Source organism: Salminus brasiliensis, chromosome 25 (assembly GCF_030463535.1).
Source record: "Salminus brasiliensis chromosome 25, fSalBra1.hap2, whole genome shotgun sequence".
Taxonomy (NCBI): domain Eukaryota; kingdom Metazoa; phylum Chordata; class Actinopteri; order Characiformes; family Bryconidae; genus Salminus; species Salminus brasiliensis.
Window position 1 is genome coordinate 16,943,076 of NC_132902.1, and position 16,215 is coordinate 16,959,290.

General features: G+C 40.6%; 1 protein-coding gene across 2 annotated transcripts in view; it reads right to left on the minus strand.

Annotated features, from left to right (window-relative positions):
- The window catches only part of fhod1 (formin homology 2 domain containing 1), a 74,896-nt gene that overhangs the window by 464 nt on the left and 58,217 nt on the right, over positions 1-16,215 (minus strand). The window contains exons 14-26 of one of the 2 annotated variants that reach the window (XM_072671072.1): positions 15,361-15,411; positions 13,381-13,529; positions 10,135-10,257; positions 7,886-8,832; positions 7,252-7,407; positions 6,937-7,119; positions 6,213-6,332; positions 5,114-5,275; positions 4,627-4,817; positions 3,996-4,188; positions 3,611-3,776; positions 2,513-2,686; positions 1-1,344 (exon numbers count right to left, since the gene is read on the minus strand). The exon at positions 1-1,344 is cut by the window's left edge and continues 464 nt beyond it. In XM_072671072.1, the coding sequence (XP_072527173.1) occupies positions 1,265-1,344; positions 2,513-2,686; positions 3,611-3,776; positions 3,996-4,188; positions 4,627-4,817; positions 5,114-5,275; positions 6,213-6,332; positions 6,937-7,119; positions 7,252-7,407; positions 7,886-8,832; positions 10,135-10,257; positions 13,381-13,529; positions 15,361-15,411 (2,695 nt within the window). In that variant the 3' untranslated portion in view covers positions 1-1,264. The remainder of the gene's footprint in view (positions 1,345-2,512; positions 2,687-3,610; positions 3,777-3,995; positions 4,189-4,626; positions 4,818-5,113; positions 5,276-6,212; positions 6,333-6,936; positions 7,120-7,251; positions 7,408-7,885; positions 8,833-10,134; positions 10,258-13,380; positions 13,530-15,360; positions 15,412-16,215) is intronic. The other variant, XM_072671073.1, reaches the window with a different exon arrangement.

Sequence of the window (16,215 nt, forward strand, 5' to 3'; positions counted from 1 at the left end):
CCAAAAACACAACCTTTTTGGGGGGTGGGTGGGGGATGGATGATCACAGTGGTTTTCCAGAGGGAAAAGAAACCAAACCAAAGCTGAATTAGTAAAAGTAACCCAACATATAAAGAAAACCTAGTCTCAGCATCTGGTTTGGTTTTGGTTCTATAGTGGCTCTGTTCACCTGTGCAATAGAACTATCAGAACTCAAACAGCCCGCTCTGTTGTAGCATCCACAAACCTGTCAAAAAAATTATTTAAGATAAATAATAAAAGAAAAGAACACCACTACTGAACGTGACCTAGTTTATATCCCCTCTAATCAAGATCTCCTTGCAAGTGAGGATCATACAGCTGACCTCCATTTAATAGACATTTGCCCAGACTTTACACTGACCAGCTTCCATTATCCAAAACACCAACATTAAAAGTTAAAAAAAAACAAAACAAAACAAAAAAAAAAACCCACAAAAACAAAAAGACGTTTGGTGTCAGAGGTTTCCTTGCACTGGAGCTACGAGGCTGTGTCTGTGACCCCAAAAATATTATATATGCTACTGTAAATGCAATTAAACAATGACTTTGGGTGACCCAGACTTCCATTACTTCTTAACAACATTACCATTGTCGCTCTAGTGCAAAACTAAAGATGCTAATTCTGAACAACAAACATCAATCAACTATGTTTGGGGGAAATGGAAAATTTGATCTTTCTGTAAACCACTGCTTTAAACTTTTAAATAAATACTTAAACTAATATCAGTGTAGAACAGTAACTCTCAAACATCTGTGTCCATATTAAACACTCCCCTCTACTCAAAATCCATACAAAGCCAAAGTGTGACCAATAAAAGTCCAAATGTCCAACACCCACCCCCCCAAAAAAAAACAACAAAAAAACAAAAAAACAAAAACAAAACCAGGCTCCTGTACACCAGCATTCTGCTAAAATTTTACATCACTGCTGGATCGCATATATTACATCAATAAATCTCGTCTGGCGTTTAATACTTTAAAACATAAATGTACCAATTAAAACACTCAAACAGACAGCATACTTCATCTGTGCTTTCCCATCAGGAGTCTCTTACAGTATCTGATAACAATAGTGTAGCGTTCTGTGTCCAGCTCTGGTGGAAAGAGGTCCACAACTTGCAGCAGGTGACTGGGAAACTGTCTTCACAGCGAGATCCACCAGGTCTCCGCTCAGTTGGTTTCTCAGGATTCTTAGTCTTAATTCCATTCCAATTAGTTTCTTCACTCCGTGCAGCTGATTTCATCAGACTTTCTCAGTAGCCTTGTTGAGACCCAGCGCCTGCACCACGTCCACGCTCAGTCCACTCTTCAGCGTCCTCCGCACTACAACACAACACACAAAAAATGGCATTGATCTTGTGCTTACACATTTCAGCATGCTTTGCCCTGCAACACACACAGTGCATTAATACGCACAGATGTTTTCTTGTATAGTGTAACAAACCATTTGGCCATCATACAGCCATGCACAGAGCATGATTTACTAAAGTTTTGATTCCCACCTTCCCTTCTAACCTTAAGCTTACATCAACTATTACTGTAAAAAGTTCCAGTTCTACTACTACTACCACCACTACTACCATTATTAATTCTACCACCACCAACAGGACTACTACTGCCACTAAGGGATTTTGTAAATTGGGAGCATCTTAGTCTGTAAACTACATGATGAAGTGTATCTACACTATCCCATAAACCTAGTCTCCTACATGTCCATAATAAATGTTCATAACCTGCCAATGCTCCCACAGTCCAAATGCATCAAATATTTATTCGGGTTTGGAGGTTTGCTGAGGTACGAGTGAGTGACCTAAAAAGGTTGCTTTCTTTCCTGTCCTAGCCTAGTTCTTCACTGTCAGGTGGTTCAACACAGCACAAAGGAAAAGAAGAGAGAAAAGCTGCACGTGAGTCTGATCTGATAGAGAGAGCTTTAGGAGCCTCTGAAAACAGAGGAAAGGAACCAGGCAGATTATGGCCTATTTTGGATACAGATAAGTCACTGCATCAAAATACCCAAATAAATCCTTTGTTTTCTCCCTCGGTTTTAGAACATAGCCAAGTCTCTTTCATACACTAAGCTGGAGGACAACAGCCACTGGGGACAAATGTCTCTGAAAAATTAAAATACATTTTTATTGGAAATCCTGTATGTATACTTTACAATACTTTACAATATTTTTATTGGAAATCCTGTATGTATACTTTACAATACACTGTATGAATCACTCATACTCATCATGCTCAATAACTTTCCAAATCAAGGGTATAGTTTTTTATTTAACTTTTATGTCAGCAATGGGTGCAACTCAAAGTAGCTGAATGCATTTATATGGGGCATATGGGCATATAGTGTATTCGATAAATTAATGAAGTGGTTTTGAAATTTACAGTCATTGTCTGACTGCAGGTTATTTTAAAGCAGTGCACACACTTAAAAGACGTGGAAGAAAGTAGTCAAGAATTTATCAGACGTAGCTTGCATGCTACTCACATGATTTCCTGTTCAGCCGTGATCTTTTTCGCTCTTTAGGGCTAGAGGCTCTCTCTGAGGGATTCTGGGTAACAGACTTGACCAGTCTATCCATGATCTCATCTGTGGCGTCATCTTGCAAATTCGCACCATCCTCTTTGACCATAGATGGAGATGGACTAACTCTTCCTAAACCTGCAAAGCACCATTGTGAAACACATTATTATACATCATTAAGGTGTATCCAGGACTGCTCACCACGCTGAGTTAAAGGATCTTGGTTAGCAGTAAGGAAAGAGCATTCACACCATTTATGATTAAATTATTATTATTTTTTAATTCAGACAATTCAAGTTGTTAAGGATCTGCTTTATGGTTAAGCCACAGCAACCTGTCAGTTAAGCTGTTCGACTCTATATTTGTCGCGCCAAAGGTTTCACACTCTGCGTTCTGGCACATGCTTTTACATTTCACACATGAGAGTCATGCAGCCAGCACAGTACCTTCTTCACTCACAACCTGTGCTTCTAAACTCTCTACTGGTGATGTAGGCAAACTCTCAGAATAATTAGGTTCGTCTGTAACACCAAACAGCTCAGTTTTAACACTGGCATCAAATTTAATGCTGCTCAGCTGAGCTTTGTCCAATAAATAAGTACTTGTCAGCACATACGATACAAAGTTCTCGTGATGGCGTATACAGAAGTACATGTCAGGGAAACTTTCCCCCTTTACAATGCTTCTTCTGTAATGTACTCAAGGCATCAGTTGAGCAGCTTAAAATGAACGTAATTGCATATAAAATTGATGATGTCTGCACAGCAGCAGCATGCAGTATTGCTCTACCTTCATTAGAATCCTGGCTGGGTGAAGTAGGAGGAATATCAGAGTCAGCTATCACCAGCTCTGTTAGATTAAATATGATTCAATTACATCCCAAAAACCTCTCTGGCTGAAAATTTGTTCTGGTCTTTAAAATGAAATCCTTTACATTTAGTCATTTAATAAATTGAAAATGACCCTGAACCTCATCAGTAAAATGTACGTATCTGTAACGTTACTTACTGTTAACAATGATAGTCATTTTTCTATAGAGGAACTAGCTCAGTGTTCTCTTACTTCGCATAGCGCGGGACCTGCGCAGTTTGCCCTGGTCGTCATTAGCGATAAGCAGGTTCTTCATGTTCTCATGTTCCTCTTGGGCTGGCTCGGCTTCTGTCGTCATGGAGACAGGGGAGGGGCTATCCTGGGAGATGGACGGGACGGCTCCAGAGAATTTCTCAGTCTGCAAGAGCATTACTACCATTAGCTTGTTAGGGCACACAAGTACAATCTCTTAAGAGCTTAAAAGAAGGCTTTGAACACAGTGTGCAAACACACAGTTGATGATATATGGTTACTGGTCATTTGTAATATCCACTTCACACACAAACGATGACTCTACATGTTGAACTACATGTAACTACATGAATGTGCTGTATGTGGTGGTATTTGTGGTTCTCACTTCAGTGATCAGTTTGCCGCGCGTCTTAGTGCGTTCCCGGTGGGCTGCACGCTTGCGTTTCTGAGTGAGGACCCTCTCTCTGGTGGTACGGTACTCCAGTGAGAACTCGCTGATGATCTTACAGAACTGTGTTATTTTAGTGTCCCGGACAGAGTATGATGGTTGACCCAGGTACAAAAGGAACGAGTGAAACCTGAGAGACACACACTTCCATTAGACAACAGTATGGACAAAATACAGAATTCAATTTACAGACATACTTCTGGTAATTGTTTATAGATAAGTGTGTCAAACAGTGTCAGAAACCACAACCAAACCTATATGAAACTTTGTAAAACTTTAAAATGCTTTAAAATTCAAATTACTCCAGACTCGACACGCCAACTGCACTATGTAATTTTGGTGAAGCAGGCAGGACTATGCTAACAAAAACACACAAGCATTATCTTCGAGTAAAACCTGGTCTCGAAATCACCATCAGCTCTGTCCACATGATTTTTTTTTTTTACTTTCAGTGGCGGTTCTGTATCTGTCAAAGTGCAAATTACACTTCCTGACTGTAGGGCGGAGCCCAGGTGCAAAAAAACATTTTACATTATGCATATTTAAGCTTACAGTCGTGTTCTGTTACCTGTTAATGATGCGTCTGTGTACCACTTTCAGTATGATTATTCTCTCTGTGCAGTCTTTGAGGAACTCTGTCATTTTGTTCTTCAGCTGGAATTTGGTCTCATGCTTCGCCATCACCTTCAGGTTGTCCCACGACGTCTTGCACTTCCTTTCAAGCTGAACCAGGTTGTCAGACAACTGCTCAAAGTCCACCTGAAAGAAAACAAAAATAAGCAGAAACATGAGAATGGAAAAAAACAAACAAAAAATAAAACACAAGAGACTAATCAAAGACATACATAAATAGGAAAGGATGATTAATTCTTGAAGATCTGAAGATTGATTTGCCCAGTATGTACAACGCAAAGCAAACAATGAGAGAGTGAAAATCCATTGCACAAAGTACACAAGGCTGTAGTTTTCTAAATCTGACATTTCAGAACAAATAAGGTAAGATGGGCTAGGCTAGGCTACACAACATAATTGTCTGCCAAGTTGGTGAGGCCTACTTTAGCAGATCGGGTGATGGCGGAAATTTCCGTGTAGACGTCTGATGTGTCTGGGAAATTCTCCACCACAAAGTTACAGCAGTGATGCAACAGAGACTGCCTGTGTACTGTGTCCTTCACCTCAGTCACCTTCTCCAGGTAACTCAGCTCAAATCCCTTCGCCTGCCAGAGAGACAGAAGCAGAACACAAGTGATTATAGAGACAAACGTGTGCAAGACAAGCTAGAATGTAGCTCGGGTCATCCAGGAAAATGGTATATGGAGTTATCTGTTATAGTAAATATTCATTTGACTGAAACATGTACCTTATTATAAAATAAGTACAAATAGACAGACAATCAACATACATGCATAAAATTAGCAGCCCATAAAAAAACTCTAATCCAAAGGTTTTTAGATTATCTTTTGGAACTGAACTGAACAAATCCATACTGTAGCTGGTATAGATTTGGAGTTCACGGAAAGGATTAAAACCAACGTATGGAATGGACCTCCTTCACCAACTATTCCTAAGAAAGAAATTCTCCATGCTTTCTCGTACATTTTGAGTAGATTGAGTCAGATTTAGCGATTTGCATTAATGAAAGTGTCTTGCAATACTAAACATCCAGTCTAGGCATCTTACTTATTGAGTCTGCAGATCCCACTCTTCTGATTTTATAATGTAAATTCAGAAAAAACAAACAAAACAAAACAAAAAAAAAACAATATATTTCCAATATATTGCCTATGTATTGTATCGGCAGATTCTAGAACAAAGCGGTTTAACGTTCCACACATTCTTAAAGCAGCAACTATCTTTAGTCCAATCAGCTTGTCTGTCCATCTGTCTCTGTCTGTCTGAACATCATCACACACCTGGCCTGTTGAACTCTGCAAGTTTGCTATGATTGCATGCTAAGCTGCAGAATTCTAATCGCTGTCCCCATCACAGATCAGCACACGGACAAGGGCAAAGGATTACTGTAGCCATGCCACTTATGTTGCTTGTGTGTAAAGTGCACCAGCCACCGGACCTGCACACCTGGCCCTTCAGCAGGCATCAGATTTCTCACATGGCTCGTTAGCTGCAAAAAGGTAAACGAGACCCTCCACTCACGCTGGAGCTGTTGAGAAAGTTGCCGATGGCCAGAAGGGTTGCTAGGATACGCTTGAAGGTCTTGTTCTTGGCAAGCTGCTCCATGCCAAGCTTCAGGTCGAAGAGGGGTTCGGCTATCTCCTACCGGAGGAATCGGAGAGGGGACAGGGGTTTAAAAATGGAACTGATCTCAAGAACTCCAGTACAAACAAATGTGGGCCTGTTCATCTATTTTTCACCATAATAGTTTTTATCTGGCACTTGTTCTTTACATTGGGTCAAACTTTCATGATGCATGCACCAATAGAAATGCTCCAATATGACTTTCACTGAAGGTTAAGAAGGCTTTTTTTTTTTACTTCTCCAGGAAAACTGACATTTTGGAGATGCAAGGCTTTTATGTTAAGAAAATGTTGCTGTTGTGACAAGTGACAAAGACATCAAACATTCATTATGGTCAAGCCATACTGTAAAGTTCCAAAAGCATTCAAAGCCACATCAGAAACTAATGAGCCTTATATATGACCAGCCCAGAATCCAGACCTCAATATCACTGAATGCATGAAATCATTTACTTAAAAGCCAAAAGGCCCTATAATGTTGATTTGAAACAAGAGGATTCTCACAGACTGCAACATATGTAGCCTCCCTCAGTTTATCTTCCCAGACAAGTACAAAATTCCAATGCTTTCTGAAGACCATACACATGCTTATGTGGAAATATGTGAGGAGAAAGATAGATGACCTTCTCCAGGCTTTCATAGTTGAGTTTAAAGGCCCAGAGTTGCAGGCGTGCCGTGAGGCCACTGATAGACGACAGAGTGAGAAGAAACTGCTCTGCTGTGCCCAGGGGCATGTCCGGGTTGGCCAGCTGAGCCTCCTGGATCTTCTGCTTCTCCTCTTCTGTAGGAATCATAGTCAGGATTTTCTACAGTGTGAGTAAAGAAAGTGAGAGAAAAAGAAAAAAGAGAAAAAAAAAGGTGTCTTATCACCATTGCGAATGAAACCTGAAAAGGGTAAAACTGCCTCCCTCTTGTGGATGAAAGCTGTAGTGCATTACCTCAATCCCTTCTTTGCTAATGGCGAATTCATCAAAGTTAAGAATAGCAGTTTTGATGACATGAACAGCAGGTAAAACAGTCATGCCGATGTTGATGGCGTTGCTCCTTTTGGAATCGAGAACATGAATTTCTGGTCTCTTCACCTCAGCGCCTTTCTGAAAAACCAAGAATGGCAGACATTTGACTCAGATTTTAATTTGAAAAACTATTCTAGTGAACCTCATCAAGTCACAGAACTGACCACAATAGTGGTGATGGTCACTTTAAATGCCTCGAGTAATTGCATGTGCAGTAGAGACTACTGAGTAAAGGAGAACTGAGATGAACAGGCATGTACATATGGTGGTTAGCTCTATGTTGCAGCCTATATGTTCTACCTGCTGCTGTGATCCTGGAATGTGATGAACGGAGCATTTGTGTTCCCCTGCCTAAAAAATTGGCTTTTTTCACTGCACTGGCAGTCTCCTGAGTGTGTGCAAATAAAATCTGCAGACTATGTATAAGCGCAAAGTGTTACGCTGCATATTCCACTATTTTGTGAATGGGTTCATTTGTGTATTTTTGCATATTCTGGTTGATTAATACATAAATGTACATATGTTTTTTTTTGTTTCCGTCAGTTACACAAGTTACCTTTGCCACAGGAAGATCCTTTGCCTTGGATTCAAACAAGTGCTCCAGCTTGTCTGTATCCACGGTGACCTTGTCGAGTGACGCCCACACTGTGCCTCTTCCAAACTTGCACTTCCTGGGACTGTCCGGCTGCTTGAGCTCCTTCCAGAACAGTTTGACCGTTTTGCACTTCTTGATGAAGGCCGGGTCTGTGGCCTGAGAGGGAGGAGGAGGGGGCATTCCAGGGGGTGGAGGAGGTGGAGGAGGTCCACCAAGTCTACCAGGAGCAGGAGGTGGTGGTGGTGGCGGTGGAGGAGGAGCCAGTCCTGCAGGCCCAGGTGGAGGAGGGGGAGGTGGTGGAGGAGGAAAACAACCTGATCCTCCTCCTGGTGGTGGAGGTGGTGGGATACCATTGATCATGCCTGAGTCAAACGCGTCTATGTCCAGCACATCAATATCCTCTTCCTCCAGGAGGTCAGAGAAGTCCAGATCTTTGATCCGCAAGGCTTTAGAGCTGGGCTGCAGCTGCTCCCAAGCATCCTTGCTGTCCCGGGACAGCGGGGTCATCATGGTCTTCTCTAAGCTGCGTGAATGTGTCTCTGCGTCAATGCTGTACTGTGGTCGCACCTGCCGGTGCTTCCGCTCCTCTACCAGCCTGGCCAATGCAGCTTGAGCACTGCCACCTAGCCCCTCAAGCTCTGTCCGCAGTGTGGTGTCCTCGCTGGGCTGGGAGGGGCGTGATCGTAGACTGGACAGACGGCCAGCCAGGCTGGTGATGCTTGCGTCTTCAATTCCACCACTGTCCCCAAAAGAGTCGTCTGTGCCAGGGCTCTTTAGAGGCCCTGAATTACTGTTGGTGCCGCTGGAGGCTGAGGACTTTGCATAAAGCATGTCCAGCATGAACTTCCTGTCATTGGAGAGGGTGCTGTGCCGCTCTGCCACACTGCCCTGCCGCTGCACGCTGCCCCCTGTAGGTGAGGGAAAGAATAACTGGTTCACAAAGTAGCTTTACAATGCACACAGATGCAGATCCTGATCCAAAAAACAACCAAACAAACAAAAAACCCAGGTCTGCCTCAAAAAGCATTTTGTTACCTTAAATAGATATGCGTACATGACTAATAAGTCTTAGACATAATGTGAATGTGAGTGGTTCATTAAGCACAAATGTAATTATGTGCTTAACTGCCATCTTAAATCCTAAAATCTATCCATATTGAGGAATCTTATATTTTTCTGCATTATAAAGTTTTTTTTTTTTTTTTTTACTAGATTTTATCAGAACACGCCATTAGCATTTTTGTATTAAGCACAATTACACACAATTAAATTTGCCTTACATGACACTGCACTGTGACCATTGCACATAAGCACATATCCGAATGATCAAATTGAGTTCCTGTAGGGCGTCACAATATAAAATGTCTGTATTGACTGTTCTCATTTTCCATGATCTACCAGAAGCACGTTATCTGCAAAATATAGGCAATGCCAGGTTCCACATTTGAAATAAAAAAAAAAATTGGTCACAGTCCACTTTAAAGAGAGTGGCATTAAAATCACTGGTAAATTTACTCACTTTCACTTCTAACAACCTCAACAAAACCAGGCCCAAAACAGCCTACCTTTAAAAGAGCCAGAATGTCTGCAAAGCTCTGTATTCCCACATGCTACCATCCTGACACCTCACTGACACCCAGCAGTCAAACTGCAGCTCTGCAGTCTCTGCAGTGCAGCTAGAATGGAAACAGGAAAAAGGAAATCCCAATCTCCATCTCCTGCTTCAAACTGTTTATGTCCTGCCCATCTATTTCAGCCAATTTACACTCCCTGGACGCTAGCTTGTTAGCGGCGGGGTCATTTGAACTGAAGGCCGCAAGGAGGAGAGATGGAATCAGGCAGAAAAACCACTGAGGACAAATTTGTTTTTGAAATTAAGGCTAAAACCATGGGAACAAGTAACAGCTCTGCTATAAGTAGGATGAAGCAGTGGTGAGACAAGCGAGGTACTCTGTGCTGGGTGTGAGTGAATAATGTATATAAACCAATACTGCAGGCACACGGTGAGAGGGAAAGAGAGAAATAGAGAAATAAAAAGAGGAAGAAAGAAAAAAGAAGAGGCAAAAGATGAGAGAGAGACAGAAGAGAGAAAGGAGGGGAAGAAAGGTAAGAAAGAAATAATTAAAGAAAAAGGAAGGAGAAAAAAAGAAAAAAAAGAAAAAGAAAGCCAAGATCTGGGGAAAGAGAACAAGAGAGATGTAATCTCTTGCCTGTTTCATTCTGCTGGGTAGTCTGTAGTTCTCCGGGCTGCTCCAGTCTGCTTGGGGAGGGGCTGCTCCTGCTGGAGTCTCCCCCTGGAGACCGGGGCTCTTGACCACTGCTGTGACCCGTCCCTGATACACACCCACCCACGGAGATACACACCCACACACACAAATTAGAGAGCAGTTTGTTTACAACGACCAAAGCGCTTCAATAACTCATAACTCATTTTAAATAATTAAAAATGATTTGATCGGTTGTAGTTTTTAACACTTATCTACTTCTAGCTGCTGTTTAATCGATATGGTACTTAAAGGCCACACATACGCTACAATTATTTGTTGGTGGAGTCATTTAACAAACTACACAACTCTCTGAAGCAAGTGTAATTGCCCCCCACGCAGCATTTCATTCATGCCCAACTCAAAGACCCTCTATAATCCTTTCAGCCCTCTTTCTGCTGCCAAACACCTTTCACACTCCCCAATGAGTTTTTGTGTGTGTACATTTGTGGGAGATGTCTGGACCCTCATTTGTGTCTTTGGCCCGCACAGAAAAGCCTATCTCTACAGACTGACTGTTACACCACAGCCAAACTGAATACTCCCCTCCCATGGGAAACTCTACTCGCAGTGGAGGAGAAAAGACCCCATCCCAAACTCACTCCATAGACACTTCTCCAAGCTCCCTGCTTCTCTGCCAAAATGGGCCCTGTCCCAAATACCACAGAGTCTGAGAAAATGGACAGTTTTACAAACAAGAACAGCACAAGGACACTGCACTACTTACTGCTAATGCTCAATATGATCTGTATATACGGATAATAGGATTATGACAGAATACAGGGATCTCACATCTCATGTTAAGGGTTACTGTAAATCTAATCATCTGTGTCACAATTCTGATATTGTTGATTCCTGCTACATACAAACTAGATATAGGTTACTGAAAAAAAAAAAAAAAAAAAGCACACAACTGAATACCGCATAACTCCACTCTACAAACTCAAATCGCCTCCTCCCCCAGAACTAAGCTCAGCACTATGGGTGACTGGGCTTTCTATTCTGCTGCCCCTGGTTTATGGAATGCCCTCTCTGATCATTTGAGGGCACGACAGATGACACTTAAATATAAACTTAATTAAACTTAATCGACTTAAAACATTTATTTTTCTTTATTTTAGCAGAACGTATGACTCTTAATTACTCTACTTTTTAAGATGTTTTAGTTCATTTTTATTTGTGATTTGTAAAAAGGTATTATAATAATAATAATAATAATAATAAATGTCTTCAATTAAAAAAACCCATTATCAATACAACTGTAGTAGTAATAATAGTTGTAGTAATATCATCATCATTACTACTACTATTAAAACTACTAAAGTTGCACAGATCAAGATTTGTTTTACCTGCCAAATCAATTTCTTTATAATTAAATTGGCCTCTTGGTCAACTGGTTTGGTTATAAATTTTTATTTAGCTACTTACTTTGTTAGCTAACAACAGACACAGAATACATAAAATGATTCACCTGAAGACTAAAAGCTGCCAACTGAGCATATCAATTTATTAAACAAACTACAGAAAATACTGTATAAGTATTATAAGTTTTCTGTATAAGTACTGTATAACTGTATAAGTAAAATCTTATTTACATCTAAATTAAGAGGCAACAAAAGATCTCACAATCAAAATAAGTAGAAAATAAATTTTTGCAGCCCTTTGCATTCACAATATCAATCAAATAAGCACAATTCATCACTGACAAGACCTGTTTGGTATCTGCACTGTGCTTCTTTCACACTATTCAGAAAAAAAATATTAATTCGGGTTCTATAGTATAGTTGTACAGTGTTTTTTAATTAAGTCGTAGCATGTTGTTTCAAACCACATATATTTGGCAGCGTTTTGATTAGGTTGAGAAATACTTTTGGGCGTTTCTTCACCGTGAACGGATTAGTGATTGTCCAAGTCGAAGGTCTGTTAGCAACATTAGCCTAGAATCCCTCAATGTGTTGGCTGATGAACTCATGATCATAATCATGCTCAAAATCATGCTCATTTTATATATTGCCAAACCATTCCCATAAATTGATCCAATATAAAAGTGTCTTGGGTTCTGAAATTTCTGATATACTTGGCCCAAGCTTTGGGTTTAGTCCTGACCTAATGTACAGAAATAAACTCTCCATGCAAACTTAATAAGCAACAATAAACTCATAAATAAGCCAAGTTGTGTTAGAAATGATGTTTAAACTCAATTTAAATTAAGTTTATTAGAAATACCATTCAAACCTAATGTAAACTACATCAATATAAAGTCTTCCTTTGGTTTTTCCTTCAGTTCCAGCAGCACCTACCGTTAGTTCTCCCTTCTCAAATATGCACTGCTCAACATTCCATCCCTCACTGCGGCTCACACTGGCAATCAAAGAGCAAAATGCCTGCCGTCCTCTCCACTTGGTAGAGTGAGGCGGTAAGCTAACGTTTCCCATTATAATGAGTGCTTTACAGCAACACTTGACATGGAATGCTGACTCTCTCAGCTGGACACACATTACATAAACGCCACGGCCTGCGCTCAACCAATCTCAGTGCAGCGCCTGCTGACTTGGCCCTGGCCTGGGTGCGAGGAGGAGTAATTGCTCAGGCCGATGCAAAAAGTCTAGTCAACTTCCTAATTGTTCATGACACACTCAGCTGCAGAAGGTGTGCTCATGTGTAGTAGTGAATCAGTTATTGAGAGAGATGGGAGAAGGGGGCTGGGTGCTGCTGAAACGAGACCAGTGGAGTAGAGTGTAAGCATCATTAGGTAAATGTCAGCCCTGGGACATAAATCAATAATGCTAATGAAACTTAATTTTTATTCATTTAATTATTATCATATTATTATATCAATTCCTCTGGTATTGAAAACAGTTGTCCATATCGTGTATATTGCTTAGAGTACTTAGAGGAGCCCATGGCTGCTGATTGTTGGGATAGGGTTTGAGTAGTCAGTATTTATACTGCCTTGAAATTAGCATTACCTGGTCTTTTTTAACAATGACTGTCCACCATAGCTCTTACAAGCTAATTAAGGTCGGATATCAATTAAGGAGCTTAAATTTCTTGACATGGGCAAACTCTCGCATGGTCCTTTTTTTTAACTCGAAAATTGCACAAAACATTAGGCTAAAACTTAGACAAAGAGTAGGGGAATGGACAAGAACAATGGAAGAACAGATGAATAATACAGGCAGATTATGTCACCTTCAGAGGCTGGCTGCTCAGTCTCAGTAGACTGAGAGCAGACGTCTGGGTCGGGAGACACACTCTCGCTCAGGGAGACTTGCTGCTTAGTGAGCTGGGGCTTTCTCTTCTCCCAGTGTGTCGCTGCCAGAGTGCGCAGAAACGTGTCTCTAAAACGAAAAGCATACAGGAAGTTAAGGAGCGAACACAAAAACCTTGGCAGAGATGCTTCACACCGAGTGGCGGATACATGATATCATGTCGGAGTCAGTATAACTGTTGTATACTACTGGCCTCAACAGATACCGATAAATATGGAATGGAAGAGAGCAATGAATACCACTCTTGAGAAAAGCTGGTCAAACTTCTATTCGGTTTATGGATCCAGACAACTTACCAACTCGAAGTAGGATTGCAACAATACATTCAGCTTACAATTCAGTTCATTTCACTATACTGGGCTCATTACTTTGACAATAATAGTAATCACAGTACTAATGAGATTAGAGATGGGAGGTGAGAAGAGAGTGGTGCATCACAAGACTATGCTGGACTGGGTAGTAGACTATGAAGCTTCCTTATAGACAGGTTTCTGTGCAACGTCACAGAGATGTTTGTAAACAGGATGGAAACGGAAAAGATTATTCATCATGAATGACATCAACATGTTTTTTGCATTGTAATTTGATTTTTTTATGAATCATTACACTCAGATTTTACACATGCAACACTGACATTAAACAATAACAAACATTTTTAACACTGTAGAAAGTACAAAAAGTACTGTCCCCCGCTCACAACGCAAGCAATCCCAGAGCCAGGGTTATGTACACCACACACTACTGGTTACTTCATCTGATAGAGGACTTGACTGCAAAATATGGCTTATGAGTTAACAAATCTCATGCATCCAACCCATCCTTCCATGCATAAAGCAATAACTGTGGTGCAAGTCGGACTGACGCAACAAAACCCAAAATGAAAACCATGCCATTCATTTCAGGCTGCTACTGAATCACACACTGGTTAGATTTCTCTTCCTGAGAGACCACAAAATGACTAGCAAGATCTTCCAGCTCTGCTAAAAGAACACAACTGCATGTGACTGCATCTGAATGACATTCTCTACAAGAGCACAACCAATATGAAAATGTTGCAACATTATTAAAACCGATAATATCAATAGGTATCTTTTTGTGTACATTTATACACACTTTTATCCTATAAAAGAACAGTTTTAGGCTAACCGTGTTTTACTGACTGACATGACAGTCAGTTTTCTATTGTTAAACATCTTAAAGGTAAATTATGCTTAATGTTAAATGCCCATATGAACAGAGCTTTCTGAAAGCTTACGAATACAGACAGAAGGGAGCAGTACCACTGGAAACTGTGGGGCAATGTAGTCAATAGTTCAAGTGGAATATGGCTACTATAAAGTTCTGGACATATGGACATACTCCTTTTAAATATTTATCAAAAACGTTTAGTTAATTTTATGAGATTAAAAGAAATCCTTTAAAATAGACAAGCAAGTTGTGCATCTTAAAACTGCAGAACTTGGCAATAGGAATCAGATTTTGGCTGCTACAGTGACTAAACCTGGAATATTATTTAATTTGTGAAATCAACATGCACAGCCCCCCACCACACTCAATCACAAGCAATTGCATCCATTCAAGCCCACTCCCATCTGATCCGCAGTACATGAGCAGAGCAGAGCTTAAGCACTTGCCCTATAAAGCAATGGTTCAGCCAAGCAATTTTCCCCCTAACCTCACATGTTGCCAATCTGCCAACATCAAACATATGATTTCTTTTTGCTGAACCATCACTTTACCCATGATTCAGCACCAGGACATGCTCGGACCTCAACCATTAGTAAACAAGCCATAAACCTGTGTCAGATGCAGTTTCCACCACCACCACCACCACCACCACCACCACCTCCACCACCACCACCACCAGTAATTCCTCATAACGGGTCTGTAGTTTACTTACGCATAGTTCCTCAGAACGGGCCGGTCCTTACTCAAATTACAATCCTCTGGGCTGGAGAGAGATTTCACACATGAGAAGAAGCCACTTAAAGCTGAGTGCCAAGGAAACTACAACTAGCCGACTCCTAAAAAAAAAGTTAATCCATTCATTTCAGCAGAGATGCGACAAAACAAAAATCACATAACCAGAAACAACCAGGTTAATCTGGTTAGACGCATGACTTGATGGTACCGGTGAGAACTTGACCACACACTGATACTATTTATATCATTCAAATGATTGTGTACTGAGAATGATGCAGGACGACTCCGTCTACCAAGCTTTCCTTAAGCTTCCCTACGAGAGCTTAACACTTTCAAACTATTACACTTAAATATGGGTTTCTCAAGGGTTCTGTACAAACAGCTGTGGATCTATATGGAACGGGACGACGACTCAGTGTTGAAATGGTTCTATGATTAAAAACTTCTTTGAAGAACCTTATTCTATAGAACACCAATAGAGTTCCCACTCATATTAAAGGCCTTCCTTGGCTTCCTTGGCTTATAGCAGTTCTATAGAAGCACTTTTGTTCAGAATGTGCTTCAGTAATGTTTATCACAACAAAGATCCTTTCTGACAAGGCACTAAAGTCACTGAAGAAAAAAAAAAAAAAATAAAAAAAAAAAAATAAACACATCCCAGGGTCAGCAGCACGTATGAGAAGCAGTTGTTTTCTACGTATTTTATAAGTTTGTTGTCTTTTTTATTTTTAATTTTTTTTAAGGAAATCACTGGACAGTAAGTGTCCATTTACTCAGTTAAAACTCCAATATTAGAATACTTACAAACTAAATTAATTCAAACAGAAGGTTG